The 25,016-nt window shown below is 44.6% G+C and overlaps 1 protein-coding gene and 1 long non-coding RNA gene across 6 annotated transcripts in view; one reads left to right on the plus strand and one right to left on the minus strand.

Annotated features, from left to right (window-relative positions):
• Positions 1-368, minus strand: part of SHLD1 (shieldin complex subunit 1) — a 115,209-nt gene extending 114,841 nt beyond the window's left edge. Inside the window, exon 1 of one of the 4 annotated variants that reach the window (XM_032142557.2) lies at positions 160-242. In XM_032142557.2, the coding sequence (XP_031998448.1) occupies positions 160-224 (65 nt within the window). In that variant the 5' untranslated portion in view covers positions 225-242. Of the gene's footprint in view, positions 1-159 lie in introns of all 4 variants that reach the window. The other 3 variants (XM_032142558.2, XM_058433063.1, XM_058433062.1) reach the window with 3 other exon arrangements.
• On the plus strand, positions 152-25,016 carry LOC131382219 (uncharacterized). Of its 2 annotated transcripts, none has more exons than XR_009211502.1 (6): positions 152-272; positions 18,680-18,806; positions 18,996-19,055; positions 22,255-22,449; positions 23,408-23,950; positions 24,920-25,016. It is a non-coding gene; the product is annotated as an uncharacterized LOC131382219 (long non-coding RNA). The 2 variants fall into 2 exon arrangements; XR_009211503.1 differs by having other exon boundaries at positions 23,692-23,950.

The raw sequence follows: 25,016 nt of genomic DNA on the forward strand, positions 1-25,016 counted from the left end.
GCTGCAGACACCTTGTTTTGGGGCGGAAGGGGCGGGGAGCTAGCAGGAAATCCTGACATGCCAAGGAAAGCCTCCATAACATCCTAATTGAGAGAGAACGATCACATGCATTGCTGTGACCCCCGCCACCACCACTCCGACCCCCCACCCCGCGCTTACCTCTCTCCAAAGCACTCCAGAAAACTGACGAGAGTAGCCGCCAGGCCCGCCAACACACTCACCATCCGCAACCGGAACGCGGAAGCAATGGCGCCATCTTTTTTACGGGAAATGTGAGTTTCGAAGGAAGTCGCCGGAGCCATCCTTACTGCGGGCAGTGAAGGGCAATGGAAGCCAGTCGCGGCCATGTTGACTGAGGCTTTTCTCCTGTCAGTGAGGCTTGCCACATTTGGCTGCTTTGGGCGGTTTCCTGAGGAGGCTTGTCGATAAATGTGCTTGGTAAACGCTAAGGGAACAGAAAAAATATTCAAAAATTTAAATGTGGGCCTGGCGCGGTGGCTCACGCCTGTAGTCCCAGCACTTTGGGAGGCTGAGACGGATCACTTGAGGCCAGGAGTTTGAGACCAGCCTGGGCAACATAGGGAGACAGTGTCTCTATAAAAAAAAAATTTTTTTTTTAATTAGCCAGGCATGGTGGCACATGCCTGTAGGCCCAGGTAGTTGAGGGGCTGAGGTGGGAGAATTGCTTGAGCCTGAGAGGTCAAGGCTGCAGTTAGCCATGTTCTTGCCACCGCAGTCCAGCCTGGGCAACAGAGCTAGACCTTGTCTTTAAAAAAAAAAAAAATTCGTCTGGGCTCGGTGGCTCACGCCTGTAATCCCAACACTTTGGTAGGCCGAGGCAGGAGGATCACCCGAGGTCGGGAGTTCGAGACCAGCCTGACCAACATAGAGAAACCCTGTCTCTACTAAAAATACAAAATTAGCTGGGCGTGGTGGTGCAGCCTGTAATCGCAGCTACTCGGGAGACTGAGGCAGGAGAATCGCTTGAACCCAGAAGGCGGAGATTGCGGTGAGCCGAGATCGTGCCATTGCACTCCAGCCTGGGCAACGAGAGCGAAACTCCGTCTCAAAAAAAAAAAAATTCAATGTCTTGGAGAGGGTGGGGTGGTATGCCCCTGTAATCCCACTGCTTTGGGAGGCCAAGATGGGAGGATTACTTGAGGCAAAGAGTTCAAGACCCACCTGGGCAACACAGTAGAGACCTTGTCTCTACAAAATGGTTTTAATTAATAAATAAACTTAAATGTCTACATTTTAAAAATATGAAAAGTAGAAATTAAAGACGAGGATGAAAATATTGTAATATTCTGATGCATGCAGATAACTGCATAACTGCCACAACTGCAGGACCACAAAAAAGAGACTGTCTAAAGACAAAATTACAAAATTAAGATTTAGCTTAAAGATCTAATTGGCTTTTGTTTACAATTCTAGTATCAAGCAGCATCTCATTCTATAAGATTGAATGTTCCAACGAGCTGAGCAGACAAGGTTGGCTTCATAGGCAGAAAAGGGGCTAAAGAATGCAGAAAGAACAAAAAGCAAATTGATCGTTCTTTTTTTTTTTTTTTTTGAGACAGTCTTACTCTGTCGTCCAGGCTGGAGTGCCCTGGTGTGATCTCAACTTCCACCTCCTGAGTTAAAGCGATTCTTGTGTGTCAGCCTCCCTAGTACCTGGCTCACAGGCATGCACCACCATGCCTGGCTAATTTTTGTATTTCTAGTAGAGACAGGGTTTTGCCATGTTGGCCAGACTAGTCTTGAACTCCTGACCTCAAGTGATTTTCCCGCCTGGGCCTCCCAAAGTGCTGTGATTACAGCCGTGAGCCACTGCACCCGGCCCTGTAAATTGATCATTTCAAAGTTACTTTCCTTGTAGGGTTAAAACAGAGGAGACTTCCTTATTATATTTACTCAGATTGACTGGAATCTCCCGTTTTCTGGAAGATGGGCTTGTTTCAAAGTTCAATTTGATTACATGGCACTTAGCACAAGTAACTCAGTTCTGATTTGGCCTGGCCTGTTGGGGCCTAGTGGAGGAGGTCAGACCAAATCAATGGACTCCTATAAAATTTAACAAAACTCAGGGCTATTTTCCCCTTTCACCACTTTCTTGAAAGAGTAGTGTATACTCATAGCCTCCTATCGATGCCTACATTGGAATAATAACCCATAAATTAGGAGTCCTGGACTTAAGATAAATATTTTACCTATACACTATTTTCCTTTCCTTTTTTTTTTTTTTTTGGAAATGGAGTCTCGCTCTGTCGCCCAGGCTGGAGTGCAGTGGCGCAATCTTGGCTCACTGCAACCTCTGCCTCCCGGGTTCAAGCAATTCTCCTGCCTCAGCTTCCTGAGCAGCTGGGATTACAGGCATGTGCCACCATGCCCAGCTAATTTTTTTTTATTTTTAGTAGAGTTGGGTTTTCACCATGTTGGTCAGGCTGGTCTCGAACTCCAGACCTCAGGTGATCCACCACCTTGGCCTCCCAAAGTGCTGGGATTACAGGTGTGAGCTACCATGCCTGGACTTTCTTTTCCTTAAATACTCCATGCTTGCCCTCTCTCCTGAGCTTTTCCCCCATGCAATTTCTTCCCTTACGAACACTCTTCTCTCTTCTTTGATGTTTATCTTCCTTATGATCTCAGCTTTAACCAGTTTTTTCCTCCAGGAACCTTCTCTGACTTATCTGAAAAGAGTTAGTTGTCCTTTGCAAGAATAGCTCACTTTCCTCTGTTTACCCAGATTGCTCTGAACTCCTTTGTCCTTTCTGCTTTTCCCACCGAACTGTAAGTATCTCAAAGGCAAAGACCATGTTTATCTTTTTTCTGCTTGTATTTCGGAGCCCAGCTCAGTGACTCACATATAAGTACTCAGAAATCATTGTTATATGCACGAATAAATAAGTCTCTTCCCAGGTCTCCCCTGTTCCCCACTCCTCATTCACACCCCACTCAACTTTATACCCTCCAAGAAATCTCAGAAACATGACTTCTTCATGGCTTGTTGTCAGTGAAACAAACCTTAAAGCCTTTGCTAGTGTCTACCTTTGCTTGAAAAAAAAGTCTGGGTATAAATTAACTCTTATTTATTCTGTTGTGGCTTTTCCATGATGAACCTTATCTTTCTGTGGGCTTCTGGTGCAAATTTCTGAAGTCGATAGTGACTTTTTTTGCCATATAAGTGTAACCACCCAACGGGTTCTTCTCGCCCGTTGCCTAGACAGAGCCGATTTATCAAGGCATGGGAATTGCAACAGATGAAGAGTTTAACAAATGCAGAGCCAGCTGCACAGGAAACCAGAGTTTATTATTACTCAAATCAGTCACCCTGAAACTCAGGTATTGAGTTTTTTAAGGATAATTTGGTAGGTAGGGGGATCAGAAAGTGGGGAGTGCTGATTGATCAAGTCAGAGATGAAATCATAGAGAGTCGAATCTGTCCTGTTGCACTCAGTCAATTCCTGGGTGGGGGCCACAAGACCAGATGAGCCTGTTTATTGATCTGAGCAATGCCAGCTAATCCGTCAAGTGCAAGGTCTGGAAAACATCTCAAGCACTGGTCTTAGTTTGTTGTTGTTGTTGTTGTTGTTATGGAATCTTGCTTTGTCACCCGGGCTGGAGTGCACTGCTGCTATCTTGGCTTACTGCAACCTCCGCCTCAGGGGTTCAAGCGATTCTCCTGCCTCAGTCTCCCAAGTAGCTGGGACTACAGATGCATGCCACCACACCTGCCTAATTTTTGTATTTTTAGTAGAGATGGGGTTTCACCAGGTTTGCTAGGCTGGTCTTGAACTCCTGACCTCAAGTGATTCCCCCACTCCCTGCTGCCAGCCAGCTTCATGAATCCTAAACCATGATTTCTAACCTTGAGGCCTATTTACTAGTCCTGCAAAGGCGGTCTAGTCCCCAGGAAAGGGATTTGTTTTGGGGAAGGGTTGTCATTGTATTTGTTTCAAAGTTAAGCCGTAAACTCCCAAAGTTAGTGCAGCCTGCACCCAGGAATGAACAAGGACAGCTTGGAGGTTAGAAGCAAGATGGAGTCAGTTAGGTCAGATCTCTTTCACCATCATAATTTTCTCAGTTGTAATTTTTGCAAAGGCAGTTTCATAAGCATGCCTTCGACCATACTGTCTTGCCACTTTTAGTTAGTGCATGCATAAGAAATGAAAACTAATTGAAATAAGCATCACAACAAAATCTTGCCAGAGAAAACAAAATAGTTTATTGCATTCCCAAAGTAAATTATAAATTGTTTTAGATTCCCTTCTGTTTTGCCATTGATTATATAATGACTGCATAAATTGGGTTATGCCACAATTTTATGACGCTCTTCATATTTTGTTGATTTTCTGCCATCAGCTGAGCCAGCTACTTCAGCCAAATCTCCTTCAACAGAAAAAAGTCATTTTAGTTGAAAGACCAAAATAGCTCTTTCAAAGTAGGATGATGTTATTTGCAATTATCTTATCTCTCTTTGCCATTCTGAACCTTGATCTAATTACTTTTTCATCTAGGGATGTGGCTTTAAGAAAGGGGTAAGGAAACATCACAAAAGTTCAAGGGTGAACTTTTTTATTAATGAGTCTCAAGGCATTTTTTTTTTGAAACAGGGTCTGGCTCTGTTGCCGATGTTGGAGTGCAGTGGCACAATCTAGGCTCACTGCAATCTCCACCTCCTGTGCTTAAGCCGTCCTTCCACTTCAGCCTTCCGAGTAGCTAGGACTACAGGTACACACCACCACATTCAGCTAACTTTTGTATTTTATGTAGAGATGGGGTTATACCAGGTGCGGTGGCTCATGCCTATAATCCCAGCACTTTGAGAGGCTGAGGCAGGTGGATCATTGAGGTCAGAAGTTCGAGACCAGTCTACCCAACATGGTGAAACACCGTCCCTACTAAAAATAAAAAAATTAGTTGGGCATGGTGGTGGGCACCTGTAGTCCCAGCTACTTGGGAGGCTGAGGCAGGAGAATCACTTGAACCTGGGAGGTGGAGATCGCAGTGAGCTGAGATCGTGCCACTGCACTCCAGCCTGGGTGGCAGAGCGAGACTCTGTCTCAAAAAAAAAAAAAAAAAGAAAGAAAAAGAAAAAGGCTGGGCATGGTGGCTCACGCCTGTAATCTCAACACTTTGGGAGGCCAAGGCAGGCAGATCACAGGGTCAAGAGATTGAGACCATCCTGGCCAACATGGGGAAACCCTGTCTCTACTAAAAATACAAAAATTAGCTGGGCATGTTGGTGCACGCCTGTAGTCCCAGCTACTCGGGAGGCTGAGGCAGGAGAATCACTTGAACCCAGGAGGCAGAGGTTGCAGTGAGCTGAGATCGTACTACTGCACTCCAGCCTGGCAACAGAGCAAAACTCCTTCTCAAAAAAAAAAGACATCTTAGTGCTTTTTCAATCATGCAATGGTCTAAAGGCATAATTAAACAGTAAGTTGACAGCCAAGGGGAAAAAATATCAGATGGACTGTAAACTCCCTATTTTTTTTTTTTTTTGAGACGGATCCTTGCTCTGTTGCCCAGGCTGGAATGCAGTGGGGCAATCTTGGCTCACTGTAACCTCCGCCTCCTGGGTTCAACCTATTCTCCTGCCTCAGCCTCCCAAGTAGCTGGGATTACAGGCGCGTGCCACCATGCTCTGCTAATTTTTATATTTTTGGTAGAGACAGGGTTTCACCACATTGGCCAGGCTAGTCTCAAACTCCTGATTTCAAGTGATTTGCCCGCCTTGGCCTTCCAAAGTGCTGGGATTACAGGCATGAGCCATCATGCCCTGTCTAGCACTTGCAGAGTGTCTCGCTCAGTAACTTCTTGTACATTTATAATGAACACAAATGAAGCCATCCTCACAAGGCTAAGAATTCTGGGCCGGGCTTGGTGGCTCATGCCTGTAACACTAACACTTTGGGAGGCCAAGTATTTGAAGCCAGGAGTTCAAGACCAGCCTGGGCATTTTTGTAGAGACATCATCTCTACAAAAACTGAAAAAAATTAGCCAGGCACAGTGGTTTGTGCCTGTAGTCCCAGCTAATCGGGAGGCTGAGGCAGGAGGATCACTTGAGCCCAGGAGGTCAAGTCTACAGTGAGCTATGAGTACACCACTGCATCCAGCCTGGATGACAGAGCAAGACCTTGTCTCAAAAAAAAAAAAAAAAAAAAATTCTGGGCAGACATATAGTTACAATAATTATGCATTAATCACTAGATACTGACCATTTGCAACCTCCATTGTTCCTACGGATAGGATTTCTGAGGTTAGAAGCATAAGACTTTTCTTTAAGATGGATGGGATCTCTGACATTAGAATCATAAGGCTTTTGTTTAAGATGTTTTTCAGATCCCAAATTCCAATGAAACCACTTATGCCTACCAATTTTAAGATCCCCCAACAGAGGAACCAAATAAGCATGAGAATACAGTTTCTTTTACTTTTTCTTTAATTTTTTTGAGACAGTGTCTCGCTCTGTTGCCCAGGCTAGAGTGCAGTGGCGCGATCTCAGCTCACTGCAACCTCCACCTCCTGGGTTTAGGCGATTCTCCTGCCTCAGTCTCCTGAGTAGCTGGGGTTACAGGTGGGTACTACCACACCCCACTAATTTTTCTAGTTTTGGTAGAGACGGGGTTTCACTATGTTGACCAGGCTGGTCTGGAGCTCCTGACCTCAGGTGATCTGCCCACCTTGGCCTCCCAAAGTGCTGAAATCACAGGCATGAGCTACCACGCCCGGCAGAGAATACAGTTTCTTTATCTCCCTGTCTGTGACATCTTCCTACACTCTTCCACCAGTCAATGACTTCCACACTTTGGCCCACTTCAAAACCCTTATTAGTCTTATCCCCAAACTCCTCAGGGAGACAGAGTTGAAGTTCCCCTTCCATCTCCTCATTCGGCACCCTATAAACTTTTTTCTCTGCTACAACCTGGCATCTTGGTGTACTGACTTGCCATGTGCATCTGGTAATGAACCTATTACAGTTACGCAAGTGTGGACTGTAAGAACTAAAATCAGTATTAACACAATGCTAGGCAAGTCATAAAGACTTTATAAACACTACTTGGTGGATATTCCATGATGCTAGGAAAAAGAATCCATTTCTTGGCACCTCAAGTATGTGAAGCTTAATAGAGAGCATGAGATTTCATTACGCTAGGGACAGACATGACTGACTCATGGCCCAGAGCCACCCTCAGCTATGGACATTCAAGAGTGAAGCAGCAAATGCCCCAAAGGTGGAGTTAGGAGGCCGAGCTTGAATCCTGGCTTTCTTATTAACCAATTGTATGACCGTAGCCATTTAACCTCTCTGAGCCTTAATTTTCTCATCTGTAAAAAGGGAACAATAAATGCTTTTCAGGACTATGAAAATAATATTGCTTGATGGAGTAAGTGACAGACTATTGGCCAGCAATTCTAAATTTATTTTCCTCCCAAATTAATTATTTGAACCATGCTAGAAATAATGAAAAGTATGGTGTGTTAGCAGAAAACATGTAATTTGAGTATAATTTTTTGTCAAAGAAACTGATGATGCTTCTGAATAGTAAAGAATAATTTGGGTCGGGCGCAGTGTCTCACACCTGTAATCCCAGCACTTTTGGAGGCCAAGGCGGGTGGATCATGAGGTCAGGAGTTCGAGAACAGCCTGGCCAACATGGTGAAACCCCGTCTCTACTAAAAATACAAAAATTAGCCGGGCTTGGTGGCATGTGCGTGTAATCCCAGCTACTCGGGAAGCTGAGGCAGGAGAATCGCTTGAACCTGGGAGGCAGAGGTTGCAGTGAACCAAGATAGTGCCACTGCACTCCAGCCTGGGTGACAGAGCGAGACTCCGCTCAAAACAAAAGAATAATTTGATTCTTTTTGATTCTTATGTGTTTATTGAAATGTGCTATCTCATCTTAGGGGAACCACTGCAATGCTTAGAAATCAGTGTGTACAATATGGTGATAAAGACTTTTTTTTTTTTTAAGACGAAATTTTGCTCTTGTTGCCCAGGCTGGAGTGCAATGGCACAATCTCGGCTCACCACAACCTCCACCTTCCAGGTTCAAGCGATTCTCCTGCCTCAGCCTGCCTAGCAGCTGGGATTACAGGCATGCACCATCACGCCCGGCTAATTTTTATTTTTATTTTTTGAGATGGAGTCTTGCTTTGTCACCCAGGCTGGAGTGCAGTGGCGCACTCCCAGCTCACTGCAACCTCCGCCTCCTAGGTTCAAGCAATTCTCTGCCTCAGCCTCCCGAGTAGTTGGGATTACAGGTGCCCATGACCATGCCCAGCTAATTTTTGTATTTTTAGTAGAGACGGGGTTTCACCATATTGGCCAGGTAGTCTCAAACTCCTGACCTTATGATCCACCTGTCTCAGCCTCCCAAAGTACTGGGATTACGGGTGTGAGCCACTGTGCCCGGCCGGCGATAAAGATTTTTATGTGCTTATAATGCTGCCTATCTTCAAGTTTTTTTTTTTTTTTTTTTTTTTTTTTTTTGAGCTAGAGTCTCATTCTGTCGTCCAGGCTGAAGTGCAGTGTACAATCTCGGCTCATTGCAACCTCCCTCTCCTGAGCTTCAAGCATTTCTCCTGTCTCAGCCTCCCTAATAGCTGGGACTACAGGTGCGTGCCACCATGCCCTGGTATTTTTTATAGATTGTAGAGAGGGTGTTTCACCATGTTGGCCAGGCTGGTCCCAAACTCCTCACCTCTAGTGATCCACCTGCTTCAGCCTCTCAAAGTGCTGGGATTACAGGCACGAGCCACCACGCCTGGCCTGGGCAATGACTCTTTGAAGTGATTCCAAAAGCATGGGCAACAAAAGCAAAAATAGACAAATGGGATTACATCAACCTAAAAGCTTCTGCACAGCAAACCACAAAGTGAAGAGACAACCTACAGAATGGGAGAAAATATTTGCAAACTATGTGTCTAATAAGGAGATAATATCCGAAACACATAAGGAATTCAAACAACTTAATGGCAAGGAAACAAATGACCTGATTTTAAAATGGGCAAAGGATCAGAATAGACATTTCTCAAAAGAAGACATACAAATGGCCAATAGATGTATGAAAAAAGTTCAACAGCATTAATAATCAAGGAAAAGCAAATTAAAACCACAGTGAGATATTACCTACACCGGTTAGAATACTTGTTATCAAAAAGACAAACTGTAGGCCAGGCTGGCGCGGTGGCTCATGCCTGTAATCCCAGCACTTTGGGAGGCATAGGTGGGTGGATCACATGAGGTCAGGAGTTTGAGACCAGCCTGGCCAACATGGTGAAGCCCCATCTCTACTAAAAATACAAAAATTAGCCAGGAGTGGTGACGGGCAGCTGTAATCTCATCTACTCAGGAGGCTGAGGCAGGAGAATTGCTTGAACCCAGGAGGCTGAGGTTGAAGTGAGCCAAGATCATGCCATTGCACTCCAGCCCGGGCAACAACAGCAAGACTCTGTCTCAAAAAAAATAAAAAATAAAAAAAAGACAAAAAAAGACAAGAGGTAATAAGTGCTGGTGAGGATGGAAAAGGGAACCCTTGTACCTGTTGGTGAGAATGTAAAGTAGTATAGTCATTTTGGAAAACATTGTAGAAAATCCTCAAAAAAATTAAAAATAGAACTATCATAAGATCCAGCAATCCCACTACCAGGTATATATCCAAAGGAAAAGAAATCACTACCTCATAAAGATATCTGCACTCCCATGTTCTTTGCAGCACTAGTCACAATAGCCAAGACATGAAATTGACCAGGCTGGGCACGGTGGCTCACACCTGTAATCCCAACACTCTGGGAGGCCACAGTGGATGGAACACTTGAGGTCAGGAGTTTGAGACCAGCCTGGCCAACATGGTGAAACCCTGTCTGTACTAAAAATACAAAAATTAGCAGAGTGTGTTGGTGCACACCTGTAATCCCAGCTACTCAAGAGGCTGAGGTGGGAGAATCACTTGAACCTGGGAGCTGGAGGTTGTAGGGAGCCAAGATCACGTCTCTGCACTCCAGCCTGGGCAACAGAGTGAGACTCTGTCTCAAAAAAAAAAAAAAGAAAGAAAGAAAGAAATCAGTCTAAGTGTCCATCAGTGGATAAATTGATAAAGAAAATGTGGTATATACAAACAATGGAATACTATTTAGCCATAAAAGAAAACTCCTGTCATTTGCAACAACATGCAGTGAACCTAGAGGACATTGTGTTAAGTGAAATAAGCCAGTCACAGAAAGACAAATACTGTGTGATCTCACTTAAATGTAGAAACCAAAAAAGTTGATCTTGTAGAGGTGGAGAGTAAAATGGTGGGCCGGGCATGGGGGCTTATGCCTGTAATCCCAGTGCTTTGGGAGGCTGAAGTGGGTGGATCACCTGAAGTCTGGAGTTGGAGACCAGCCTGGCCAACATGGTGAAACCTTCTCTACTAAAAATACAAAAATTAGCTGGTCATGGTGGCACGTACCTGTAATCCCAGCTACTTGAGCGGGTGAGGCAGGAGAATCACTTGAACCTGGGAGGCGGAGGCTGCAGTGAGCCAAGATTGTGCCACTGCACTCCAGCCTGAGCGACAAAGCTACACTCCGTCTCAAAAAAATAAAAATAAAAAAAAAGAGAGAGAGAGAAAGTAAAATGGTGGTTGGCAGGAGATGGGGTGGTTGTGAGGAGGACAGTCTGGAGAGATGATGGCCAAAATTCCAGTTAAATAGGAGGAATAACTTCAAGAGATCTGTTATACATTATGGTGGTGATAGTCAATAATACATTGTATTCTTGGAAAATGCTAAGAGGGCAGATGTGAAGTGTTCTTACCACAAAAGTGAAAAGTATGTAAGGCAATGCCTATGTTAATTAGCTAGATTTAGTCATTCCAAAATGTATGTGTATTTTAAAACATCATGTTGTACATGGTAAATACATACAACTTTATCTTTCAACTTAAAAAGCATATTAATAGAAACATCTCACTGTCAAAGATACAACAATCACTCAGTTTTTTTTCTCTTTTTGAATATCCATTTGTTTTTTTGACAAATACCTTTGAGTGGATTTTTTTTTTCCAGATAGGGTCTCACTCTGTTGCCCAGGCTGGAATGCAGTGGCATGATTACAGCTCACTGCAGCCTCAACCTCCTGGGCTCAAGTCATCTATCACCTAACACACCTGAGCAGCTAGGATTACAGGAGTACATCACCATGCCCAGCTGATTTTTTTTTTTTTCCATTTTTTGTAGTGACGAGGTCTCACTATGTTGCCTAGGCTAGTTTTGAACTCCTGGGCTCAAGCAATCCTCCTGCCTCAGCCTCCCAAAATGATGGGATTACAGGCCACCACACCCGACCTCTTCATTTTCCAATCCTGGCAAGTGTATTTCTCAATGCTCCTGATGGCAAAGGTCTTTAAAAGCATTAGACAAAACCCAGTAGGTCTAAGGAAAAGAAGGAGGGTTTAACTACATAATAATGTGAAAGACACTCTAAACACATACTGGAGCCACATACAAATCAGGCAAGGTCAGATCATACCCATATTCTGTAAAGAGGTGCTTCCCGCAGAGCTGCTGTGGAGAGATGTCATGGTCAATTTGTTAGATGGGACAGGCAAAGTTCTAAGACATTGCATGAATATGCCTGGAAAGACTGTGGTCCAAATACAGTGGTTATCTCCAGAAAGCAGGATTGGGTGGGGCTGGGTCAAGAGAGGACGCTAATCATTTCTTACTTTATAAACCTCTATGTTTTGGATTGTTTTGAAACTTTTTTTTTTTTTTTTGAGACAGGGTCTCATTCTGTCACCCAGGCTGGAGTGCAGTGGCTTGATCTTGGCTCATTGCAACCTCTGCCTCTTGGGTTCCACCTATTTTCTAGCCTCAGCCCCTGAGTAGCTGGTATTACAGGTGTGCACCACCATGCCTGGCTCATTTTTTTGTATTTCTTAGTAGAGAGGGTTTCACCATGTTGGCCAGGCCAGGCTGGTCTCAAACTCCTGACCTCAAATGATCGTCTTGCCTCAGCCTCCCAAAGTGCTAGGATTATAAGCATGAGCCACAGTGCCTTGCCTTTTTTTTTTTTTCTTTTTTTTGTGGGGGACAGAGTCTTACTCTGTTACCCAGGTTGGAGTGCAGTGGCACGATCTCGGCTCACTGCAACTTCTGCCTCCCAGGCTCAAGTGATCTTCTCACCTCAGCCTCCCGAGAAGCTGGGACTACAGGCACACACCACTATGCACAGCTAATTTTTGTATTTTTTGTTGAGATGGGGTTTCACCATGTTGTCCAGGCTGTTCTTGAACTCCTGAGCTCAGCGATCCAACTGAGTATCCCAAAGTGCTGGGATTATAGGCATGAGCCACTACACTCGGCCTGAACTTTTTTTTTTTTTAATGACGAGCACATACTAATTTTGTAGTTCAAAACAATTATAATAATGTTAATAATAGCTAAACTTGGTAGAGTGTTCCAGAACTGTAGTAAGAGCATGATTTACATGAATTTCTGTATTTACTCTTCACTACAATGCTGTGATTAAGATATTGTTATTCCCTGGGTTCATTCCCCAGCACCTCTTAAAAAAAAGACACTATTATTATGTCCCTTTTACAGATGAAGAAACTAAGGCACAGAATATATTAATAGATAAGCCGTGACAGAGCTCATATGTGGCAGAGCTGGCTAAAAAGATATTAAAATACTAAAACTGCAAAGAGCTGGGTGCGGTGGCTCACACCTGTATTCCCAGCACTTTGGGAGGCCGAGATGGGCGGATCATGAGGTCAGGAGATTGAGACCATCCTGGCTAACACGGTGAAACCCCATCTCTACTAAAAATACAAAAAATTAGCCTGGCATGGTGGCACATGCCTATACTCCCAGCTACTTGGGAGGCTGAGGCAGGAGAATCGCTTGAACCCGGGAGGTGGAGGTTGGAGTGAGCCAAGATAATGCCACTGCACTCCAGCCTGGGTGACAGAGCAAGACTCTGTCTGGAAAAAAAAAAACTGCAAAGAGTGCTATTATCTCAAAAGGAATAACAATTACTATTCCCAATCTGAGAAAATAATTTGAAAGTTAGTATTAATTGAAGAAAAAAATTGAACCAGAGCATGTTGAACTCATGAATTATTAAATCATTAAAATAGATACAGCAGACAACCCTGTACTGGATAGCTGTGACCCAAATCCTCTGTGTGTTTTAGAAACATCCTTCATGTGTGTTATAACAACCCCAGTGTCAGAGTGCCTCGTTGCTGAAGTGGCTTTCTTAAAGGCCAAGCCATGGAAAATCACTAATAAAAGCATAAATGAAAGAAAAATGTGTAATTAAGAAACTCAGATGCCCCAACTCAATTGAAGTAGAAAATAAAAATCTGAAGACATCGCTTTCCTTAGGCTTATTATCTTTAATTGGCTTCCTCCTTTGTTGTGGATGGCCATATAGACTCAGGAGAGAGGCAAAGTGCTAACTTCATGTCTCCTGCAGGCCACAGCACCAGCTCCTGGGGCTCCTGTTGTTTCTGTTCTATAAAAAGGAGGTAGCCAGGCATGGTGGCTCATGCCTGTAATCCCAGCACTTTGGGAGGCCGAGTTGGGTGGATCACCTGAGGTCAGGAGTTTGAGGCCAGCCTGGCCAGCATGGTGAAACCTGGTCTCTACCAAAAATACAAAAATTAGCTGGGTGTGATGGCAGGTGCCTGTAATCCCAGCTACTCGAGAGGCTGAGGCAGGAGAATTGCTTGAACCTGAGAGGTGGAGGTTGCAGTGAGCCAACACCATGCCACTGCACTCCAGCCTGGGTAACAGAGTGAGACTATTTTAAAACAAAACAAAATGCATTTCTTTGAGTCCTGTGGAGTCCCCCTTCAAAATGCAAATACTTTCCCAGCAGCTCTCTGCGTGGGCAGTAGGTTTGAAGCTGGGTTATTAGAATGATGCCTAGAAGTCTCTCCCAGAATCAGGGGGTATCGGAGGCTTCTCAGGAGGGAGACACAGACCTTCTTGCCTAGAACCAGCCCTATGGATCTAAGGGCTGGAAGACTTCCAGGTCAACATAACTCACAGAAACAAGCCCAGGCTGACAATCTATCTTCCAACAGCAAGGAAATCTCAACTCTGGTTGGGTTCCCCCTGACATCACGTCCTTCCCTACCTGAAAACAGCAGTTTCCCAACAAACAGCAGCTACCCATCAAAGCAGACCAGTGACTCCATAGCAGCTTTTCGGTCTTCTGGTGCACAGCCCTGCAGACCCACAGAGCTGGGGCTCTGGCAGTACTTAGATGCACACATAGTTTTCCAGGCAGGACACCTGAGACTTTTCCTTCCTCTGAACCCCAGAGGACTGGCTTTTTCTTTCTTTTTAATAATACTGTTGTTACAGATTTGCTAATCTTTTCTATGGAGCATGAGTCAGTATTCTGCTCTCATTAAGGATGCCAAGGTCCTAATGCCTTTTCCCCTTTACAAAATAACTGAGCCATGTTCACATTCTCTTAACATGTAATCTACCATCCCCTAAGGCAGGCCCAAGGCCATTCTTATGAGCCCTGGGCATGAGGAGATTTTCTTTTTTTGGGGGGGGATGGAGTCTCGCCCTGTTGCCCAGGCTGAAGTGCAATGGCGTGATCTCAGTCATGGTGTGAGCCGCTGCACCCGGCCGAGGAGATTTTCATAACAGGAAACGATTCATGTGTATTTAATCTGCAGATTGCACGGAGTGGGGGTGGGGTTGTGGCAAAGAAGGAACAAACAAATTGCAAATGTTTAGATATCTTCTGCACCCACAGCCACTTCAGACATAGACAATCTGCATCCTACCCTCTTCAGAGAATCATCTCAGAGATTAATAGCATTAGGACTTTGAACTCTGAGCAAGGGCTTAGTCACCCAACCATGTTACAAAAAGTAGTGAGAGTGTCCTCTGAATTAAGGTGATAAGAAAAACTTACCACCAGTCTTCCCCTAACAGTTGTCCGTAATGTTCCTTTCAGAAACTTCTGAGTTTTTCTACCTCTCTCTGTGTCTGATGTTGCTTACTTGTTTTACTTGACAAACTTAATGAATTGAACATACTTTTAAAATTTGTATTTACTTATTTTGAGACAGGATTTCACTGTGTCACCCAGGCTGGAGTGCAGTGGCACGATCATGGCTCACTGCAGCCTTGACCTCCCAGGATCAAGTGATCTTCCTGCCTTAGCAGTCCAACCTACTCTCCCTCCCCACTCCCCACTAAGTAGCTGGGACTGCAAGGCATGTACCACCATGCCTAGCTACACGGGGAGTTTCATTGTGTTGTCCAGACTGGTCTTGAACTCCTGTGCTCAAGCAGTCCTCCCACCTCAGGCTCCCACAGTGCTGGGATTACAGGCATAAACCACCATGCCTTGTCTATGCTTTTTTTTTTTTTTTTTAAGATGGAGTCTCGATCTGTTGCCCAGGCCGGAGTGCAGTGGCATGATCTCAGCTTACTGCCACCTCTGCCTACCAGGTTCAAGTTATTCTCCTGCCTAGGCCTCTCTAATAGCTGGAATTACAGGTGCATGCCACTGAGCCCAGCTAATTTTTATATTTTTAGTAGAGACAGGATTTTGCCATGTTGGCCAGGATGGTCACGAACTCCTGACCTCAAGTGATCCACCCACCTCAGCCTCCCAAAGTGCTAGGATTATAGTTGTGAGCCACCACACCCGGCCTATGCTATTTTTAGTAGTAATTAAACTGCTTTTTGCTGACCATCCCTTCATTTCTTTCTTCCTTATGGATCTGTAGGGAAAAAGTTCCCATAATGACAAAGTCAAATTAGAAGGGACTCCTTTACATGAGAAGACAATAAAAAGTCAAATAACTCTATTCTCAAGAACTGCCAGGGAAAAGTCACTCGTAGGGACAACAGCTCCTTTGTAAATTCATCCTCACCAGCTGCACTCACTGAACAGAGTCTGGTCTTTTAGCCAAATACAGGCTCCTCCCCGCCACCAGGATTATTTTAAATTTCCCTCTTCTCCTTCGCAGCTGCTGACTTGCTTCCTCATGCAATTAAACATCCAAACCCATCCAGATCTGGGCCACCTGCTCCTCCTTCCCTTCATTTAGCACCAAAGTTGATGACAGTCCCTTTTTGTCTTCCTATGCCCTATCCTCTGTCCCAGTATGTTCACAGGATACTCACGCTGTTCATTTTGACTGTGGATACCCCTGGTGAGCTCACACTCCCTTCTTTTGTCTAGGTACCAATTCTTCACTAAGTTTACATTGCAATTCATCTCCCCTATCTAATTAATGAGATTATATTCAATTTCTGTTCAGAAACTTGTGTTATGTAAGAGTCAGTGTTTGGTGACACAAAAAAGTAGTAAAGAATCAAGGAACATCCAGGGTCTTTGGAAACTGCTGACACATCAGATATCAGTGGCATTTCTGAGCCTGCTACCTGCTTATTCCTGGAAGTCTCTGCAGGGTTGCCGGCCAGAGGTATCATTTTCTCTCTGACCTCCTGTCTCTCCTGAAGCTTTTGTTCCATGTTGATCACATTACTGGGGTGTTCTATTTTAAGGCTAACCTTAAATGACTTGAATTCTTTTGCAAAAGCAGAGTTGAACAATTGGTTTCCTTCCAGCAGGACTTCTGATTTATCTGTTCCATCAATGGAGTGGACTGTCAAAAGGATGACCACAGCGTATGGTGGGAAAGTGGACAAGACCCCTCCATTTTCAGGACAGGCAGCTATGTCCCAGCTTGTGCACAGCAAATCCTTATGCCCCCAAAATCTGCACCTAGAGTAGTTTAATTTATTATTATTATCATTATTATTATTATCATTATTAGAGATGGGGGTCTCACTATGCTGCCCAGGCAGGTCTTGAACTCTTGGCGTAAAGCAGTCCTCCTGCCTTGGCCTCTCAAAGTGCTAAGATTACAGGTGCAAGCCACCATGCCTGGCCCATGGTGTAGTTTTTTTGTTTTGTTTTGTTTTTGTTTTTTGTTTTCTTTTGTTTTTAGAGACAGAGTCTCACTTTGTAGCCCAGGCTGGAGTACAGTGGAGCAATCTCAGTTCACTGCAGCCTCAATCTCCTGGGCTCAGATGATGCTTCCACCTCAGCCTCCCAAGTAGCTGGAAGTATAGGTATGAGCCACCATATCCAGATAATTTTTTTGTATTTTTTTTTTTTTTTTTTGTAGAGGTGGGTTTTCACTATGTAACCCAGTCTGGTCTCAAAGTCCTGGGCTCAAGCAGTCTGTACAACTCAGCCTCCCAAAGTGCTAGGATTACAGGCATGAGCCACTGTCACGGTGTAGTTTCAAACGGCTGCACTTTTCAATTTACTGAGTGGAGGCCGGGCAAAATATTATCTGACTTGGAGTAACTGTCATCAAGAAAGGAGTGAGCTACTCTTGCAGCTCAGCCACATGAGGGATGAAGTCTCCAACTCCCAATCCCCCTTGAGCTTCTCTCAACAGCCTTAGGATGTCTGGCTTCACAATCTCTCTGTCCCTTCATCTTTTCTCCACTGCTCTCTAAGCACTTTATGGATTGGATGCCATCCACTTGCACACAGCCTTCTAACATCCATGCCACCTCTGTTTTTCTAGGCACACGTGTTAGCACTTAGGCGTAGGAATCCCCGTGAAACTGCAGTCTGAAGAGGGGGTAGAGAGATTTGGTCAGCAACATTTCCTGTGCTGTTCCCTTTTCCCACATAAGTACTTCAAAATTTTTCTAGTGGGGAAAATATTTAGTCCCAAACTCTTTGGTCAAGGTAAAATCTATTTTTGTTTTTTAGAACAATAGTTCGAATTCTGGGTGTGGTGGCTCACGCCGGTAATCCCAGCACTTCGGGAGGCTGAGGAGGGCAGATCACCTGAGGTCAGGAGTTCGAGACCAGCCTGGCCAACATGGTGAAACCCTATCTCTACTAAAAATACAAAAATTACCTGGGCATGGTGACTCACGCCTGTAGTCCCAGCTATTCGGGAGGCTGAGGCACGAGAATAGCTTGAATCCAGGAGATGGAGGTTGCAGTGAGCCGAGATCATGCCACTGCACCCCAGTCTGGAAACAGAGTGAGACTCGGTCTCAAAAACAAAACAAAACAAAATCAGTAAATCGATTCAGCCGGGCGCAACGGCTCATGCCTATAATCCCAGCACTTTGGGAGGCTGAGGCAGGAGAATCACTTGAGCCCAGGAGCTGGAGACCAGCCTGGGCAACATAGTGAGACCCCATCTTTACAAAGCATAATAATAATTAATTAGTCAGGTGTGGTGGTGCACGCTTGTAGTCCTAACTACTTGGGAGGCTGAAATGGGATAATCACTTGAGCCCAAAAGTTCAAGGATGCAGTGAGCTATGATCATGCCACTATACTCCAACCTGGGTGACAGAGAGAGACCCTGTCTTTAAAAATAAATTTAAAAATGTTAATTGATTCAAACATATTTTGAGTAAAATGTGCCCAAATCATGATTTTGCAATAAATGCTATGCAACCAACCACACGTGATATTGGTAATATAATATTTGCTATTATATAATACCATATGTAATAGATAACATAAAGTTATTGTGGTAGATTGAGAGCCCATGGATTATAAACCAACAATAAAAGAGTCGGGACTGAGGGATGACAAGATGCCAAGGAGTAAAAAGTCAATAACGTTTCAATTTCCTAAACCTTCACATTTTTTAGGCTTCCTGGGATGGTTCGGCTGTAGAGATAGATCAACCCACGAATAATGTACCAGCGTGGACCATTCTTCCAGCTTTCCAGTAGGGATGCAGCCAACAACTGTAACATCACCTGTGTCACTGATAAGGTAACTGATAGAGATTAGGCAGAACACCTACGGTTTTATCCCGTAAGTAAAGGATTCAAACCAAGTGGCATCCAATACTCAGAGGGATGTGCCAGGTATACCTTCTGTGAATTGGTAGCCTTGCAATATTCTGAATGTGACCCTTCTTTTTCTCATATTCTAATGCTAATGCAACTCTTTGTTTTTCAGGGTTTTGTTCTCCAAAGACTAAAGTGTCTGAACACAAAATAAACACATAAACCTCACAAGGTAAAGAATTTTACTGGGTATGGTTGCTCATGCCTGTAATCACAGCACTTTTGGAGGCTGAGGCAGGAGGATTGCTTGACACCAGGAGTTCAAGACCAGTCTGGTGGCAACATAAAGAGAACCCCATCTCTACAAAAAGAAAATGAAAATAACTGGGTCCAGGAATTCAAGGCTGCAGTGAGCTATGATCAGGTCACTGCACTCCAGCCTGGGTGACAGAGTGAGACTGTCTCTTAAAAAACAAACCAAGGGCTGGGCGCGGTGGCTCACGCCTGTAATCCCAGCATTTTGGGAGGCCGAGGCGGGCGGATCACGAGGTCAGGAGATCGAGACCATCCTGGCTAACACGGTGAAACCCCGTCTCTACTAAAAATACAAAAAATTAGCCGGGCGAGGGGGCAGGTGCCTGTAGTCCCAGCTACGCGGGAGGCTGAGGCAGGACAATGGCGTGAACCCCGGGGGGCGGAGCCTGCAGTGAGCCGAGATCGCGCCACTGCACTCCAGCCTGGGTGAAAGAGCGAGACTCTGTCTCAAAAAAAAAAAAAAACCAAGGTGGTGGCTTACGCCTGTAATCCCAGCACTTTGGGAGGCCAAGGCAGGAAGATCGCTTGAGCCCAGGAGTTCAAGACCAGATTGGCCAACATGGTGAACCCCTGTCTCTCCAAAAAATATAGAAAAACAAACAAAACAAAACAAAAAAAACCAACTTAGCCATGTGTGGTTCCACGTGCCTATGGTCCCAGGGAGGCTGAGGTGGGAGGAGTAATTGAGCCTGGGAGGTTGAGGCTGCAGTGAACCATGTTCACACCACTGCACTCCAGCCTTGGTGGAAAGAGTTAGACTCTGTCTCGGAAAAAAAAAACAAAAAAAAACTTCACAAAACTCTTCAGAAATCAGATTTAAAATTACGACAATATCGGTCAGGTGCTCACGCCTGTAATCCCAGCACTTTGGGAGGCGGAGGCTGGTGGATCACCTGAGGTCAGGAGTTCAAGACCAGCCTGGCCAACATGGAGAAACCCCATCTCAACTAAAAATACAAAAAAATAGCTGGGCGTGGTGACGGGCACTTGTAATCCCAACAACTTGGGAGGCCGAGGCAGGAGAATCGCTTGAACTCGGGAGGCGGAGGTTGCAGTGAGCCAAGATCATGCCATTGCACTCTAGCCTGGGCAACAAGAGCAAAACTCCGTCTTAAAAAAAAAAATAAATAAAATAAAATAAAATTATGACAATATCAACTCTAAAGTGTAAAAAAGAGTAACAAACAAACAAAATGGGGCAGAGACAGACCACCTATTTCTTTTCCTTCTTCTTCGGTAGTGCAGGCAGTTTGTGGGCTAAAAGCCGTATTCTAGGAAAGCTACTTCTAGTAGAGCCACATTCTAGGAAAGTTGCCTGGGTCCTGGGTCTGTGTCCTGATGTGTACTACCCTAAGCACATTATGTATTGATGAAGGACATGCATGCACATACTTTTTAAGCCGGTTTTTTGTTACTATGTCCTGCCGCAGAATTTGAAAGCAGAAAAATAATGGAAATCCAGCCATTCCCATCTGACCCATGAGTCTGCGTGTGCTGCCCAAGGATGCCCAGGGCGCTCCCACACACGGCCACAGCCTGAGAGTCACAGCATCCCCATCCCCACCAGATCAGGGTCTACACTCTTCCTTCAAATCAGGAACTTGAAAATAGGCACCTTTTAGCTTTATTACACACTGGGTCAACAGTCTCCCTTAGGTACAATGAGCCGCAAATCCAGCTAAAAGAAGTGACTGGGTTTGACAGCAGGTGAAAAAGAAAACGGAAATTAAAAAAAAAAAAAAAAAAAGACAAGTGACTGGGAGTGGTTACAGAACAGGAGCTCTGCAGCAGACCTGGGTTCAAAACCTTCCTCTATCACTTAGTAGCCATGGGACACTGGATAACTTACTTGATTGCTCAAAGATGCTAACTTGAATTCCCCTAGAAGCAGATCCTGAGGCAAGGATTCACATGTGAGTAGTTTATTTAGCAGATGATCCAGAAAACATTAACAGGGGAGTAGAGAAAATGAGATCAGAAAGGGAAGGCAGACCACAGAGGAGAGGGCATATTACCAAGCAAGTCACCACTGCAGACCACTGGAGCACTCTATAACTTTGTGTTTTTGTTTGTTTGTTTGTTTAATAGAGATGGGAACCTCACCATGTTGCCCAGGCTGGTCTCAAACTCCTGGGCTTAAGCGATCCTCCCGCCTCAGCCTCCCAAAGTGCTGGGGTTACAGGCATGAACCACCGCTCCCTGCCTCCACTGGGGTACTCTAGAAGACTGTGTATAACACACACCTAGGAGTTTTCTCAGCAAAGGGCGGGGGAGTTGGGTCATTATCAGCCATCTATTAACAGCTGCTTGGGGCAGAGAGGAGGACTAATTCCTTGGCACTTGTCATCTGCCTCCCGGGGGCAAGTTCAGCTCTGGCAGCCAGAGAAGGCCCTCAGGCAGATAGTTATAACTGTGGGCAGTTGAAAACCTGGCCAGGGAGCTCAGAAATACTAAGGGCAAGGATAACAGCACGGTCTGCATCTGCTACACCCATGCATTTTCTGTCATTTCTAAGCCCCCTCATAGGGCTAGCACATAGCAGCCCCTCAGTCAATGGAAGCTGCTATCATTTCAGCCAAAATAGAGCAGAAATTTTTTCTTTTCTTTTCTTCTTTTCTTTTCTTTTCTTTTCTGAGACAGGCTCTGTGTCACCCAGGCTGGAGCGTAGTAGCACGAGTGCAGTTCACTGCAGCCTTGACCTCCTGGGCTCAAGCAATTCTCCCACTTCAGCCTCTGGAGTAGCTGGGACCACATGTGCACTCCACTATGTCCAGCTAATTTTTATATTTTTTTGTGAGATGAGATCTCGCCATGCTGCCCAGGCTAGTCTTGAACCCCTGGACTCAAGCAATCTGCTCGCCTCAGCCTCCCAAAGTGTTGGGATTACAGACGTGAGCCACTGTGCCCAGCCTAGAGCAGGGAAATTGAAAGAAGATGTGGTAAACTGAGTCATGTCCTCTTTCCCAAACAAGACCACATCCTAATCCTCAGAATCTGTGGGCATTACCTTACCAGGACAGAAGTGACTGCCGATGTGATCAGATTAAAGATTTGGGATGGGAAGATTATTCCGAATTATCCAGGTGGGTACAATGTCATCACATGGGTCCTTATAGGAGCCAAGCAGGAGGATCGGAGCCAGAAAAGGAGACGTGATGATGGAGACAGAGGTCAGAGTGAAGTGGGGCCATGAACCAAGGAACACAGGTGGCCTCTAGAAGCTGCAAAAGGCAAGAAAGCAATTTTCCACTAGAGCCTCCAGTAGGAATGCAGCCCTGCTGACCCATTTGAAACATCTGACCTCCAGAACTGTAAGATAAATTTGTAGTTTTTTGTTGTTTGTGTGTGTGTGTGTGTGTGTGTGTGTGTGTGTGTGTGTGTGTATGAGATGGAGTCTCACTCTGTCGCCCAGGCTGGAGTGCAGTGGCACGATCTCGGCTCACTGCAACCTCTGCCTCCCGGGTTCAAGCAATCCTCCTGCCTCAGCCTCCCAAGTAGCTGGAACTACAGGCAGGCATCACTATGCCCAGCTAATTTTTGTATTTTTAGTAGAGACAAGGTTTCACCATGTTGGCCAGAATGGTCTTGATCTCCTGACCTTGTGATCTGCCTGCCTCGGCCTCCCGAAGTGCTGGGATTACAGGCATGAGCCACTGCACCTGGCCAAATCTGTGTTGTTTTAAGTCACTAAGCTTGTGGTAATTTGTCACAGCAGCAATAGGAAACGAATACAGAAAAGTGGTCAGGAATAAGAATTGCTACCACATAATAATATTTCCTATGAGACAGCACTAAGCACTTTAAGAATCTCAGGTCAGGCACGGTCACATCTGTAATCCCAGCACTTTGGGAGGTTGAGGTGGGAAGCTCACTTGAGCTGAGGAGTTTGGGACCAGCCTGGGGAACATAGTGAGACCCCATTGCATTAAAAAAATACAAAAATTAGCAGGGCATGGTGGTGTGCACCTGTAATCCCAGCTACTTGGGAGGCTGAGGTGGGAGGATCCCTCAATAACGGGAGTTTGAATCTGAAATGAGCCATGATTGCACCACTACACTCCAGCCTGAGCAACAGAGCAAGACCCTATCTTAAAAAAAAAAAAAAAATTAAAAGAAAAAAAGCATCTTAATTGCTTTAATCCTTACACTGACTATAGTTATATATGCTGTGTGGCCTTGAACTCATCTTGCCATTTTGAATGTCCATTTATGCTTCCTCTGTGCTATAGCTACATGATAAAAAGCTTTTAATTAATTTTATTATTGCAGTTTCACTAAGCAAATAAACAGTTCTCCTGTGGAAAAACATCTGATGCCAAAAGCTTCCCTTCCTGCCAATAAAAGAGTAAAGGCCGATGCAGTTTCACTTGAAGCAGGTTGAATAAAAACTGGACTCGGCCCCTTTAAGTCCGGCTGATGACAAATGGGTGCTTTTTATCTTTTGCTGTTGCTCTGGCTCAGTACAGCCATTTAATTATTCATAGGAAGGCTCTTTGGTATTTTCACTGTAGAAGTCACATGTAAGACTTAAATCTTACTTCCACCAACTCCAGTGATGAAGTTTCCAGACTAATGAAAACGTCAGTGCTGTGACGTTTCAGGAACCCATTCTCTTATAGACTTGGGCTTTCCATTGTTGGAGCATAAAGTTCCTCACTCACCAAAGCGGCATCAGCAGGAAAATCCACCAGACACTTCAAGCTAGTGATTACACTGATGTGAATATAAACTTACCACGAATATAACAATGAAAGTTTTTGTGTCCTTGGAAAAATCCTGGAGTGTGGAGAAAGCATCTCAATTACCTCGCAGGTCAGTGTGCAATTATATTAGGCTTTCTCTCTCTTCGTTTCCCATTTCTTTCTAAATAGCAGTAGATACAAGGGGGAAAGGCAACTGGGCTATTACTTCATTTAAGAAAGAAAGGATGGTTACTTTTTCTTTTTTTTTTAATTGTTGTTAGGATTCTTCTTTTTTTTTTTTTTTTTTTTTTTTGGTAGAGACGGGAGTCTCATTGTGTTACTCAGGCTGATCTCAAACTCCTGACCTCAAGTGATCCTCCCACCTGGGCCTCCCGAAGTACTGGGATTACAGGTGTAAGCCACTGCACCCAGCCATTTTTTTAAAAAATCATTTTAATCACGGCTGTAATCCTAGCACTTTAGGAGGTCGAGGTGGCTGGATCACCTGAGGTTGGGAGTTCGAGACCAGCCTGACCAACATGGAGAAACCCCGTCTCTACTAAAAATACAAAATTAGCCAGGCATGATGGCACATGCCTGTAATTCCAGCTACTCCGGAGGCTGAGGCAGGAGAACCACTTGAACCTGGGAGGCGGAGGTTGTGGTTAGCCAAGATCGCACCATTGCACTCCAGCCTGGGCAACAAGAGCAAAACTCCATCTCAAAAAAAAAAAAAAAAAAATTAAATTAAAATAGAGACAAGGTCTTGCTATGTTGCCCAAGCTGGTCTCAAACTCCTACCTTGGTCTCCCAAAGTGATGGGATTACAGGTGTGAGCCCCTGCCCTCAGCCAATGGTGACTGATTAACTAGAAAGGCATTGACTCAAGACTTTTAGATAGAGATCATCATCAACACCGTAAAGAAGGAATGAAAAGTTTATTTGATTTTTATCCTCCTTGGGTCTTGTAGAAGATTCAGGTTCTTGATGTTTCTGAACTGTTGCATCAACACCTATTCGTTTATATCTTCCTTTTCAGGCTGTAAATTCCTCAGGTCAAGTTCTCAGCCTTATTTATCTCTGTTTTTCCAAATTCCAGAAAATTCTGAACACATAGAAGATATTTGCGCTTATTGAATGGCATGACAAGGTGACTGTATACGTTAATACATGAATAAATAAAGTTCATATCTTTT

This window comes from Hylobates moloch, unplaced genomic scaffold, assembly GCF_009828535.3.
Source record: "Hylobates moloch isolate HMO894 unplaced genomic scaffold, HMol_V3 SCAFFOLD_21, whole genome shotgun sequence".
Classification (NCBI taxonomy): Eukaryota; Metazoa; Chordata; class Mammalia; order Primates; family Hylobatidae; genus Hylobates; species Hylobates moloch.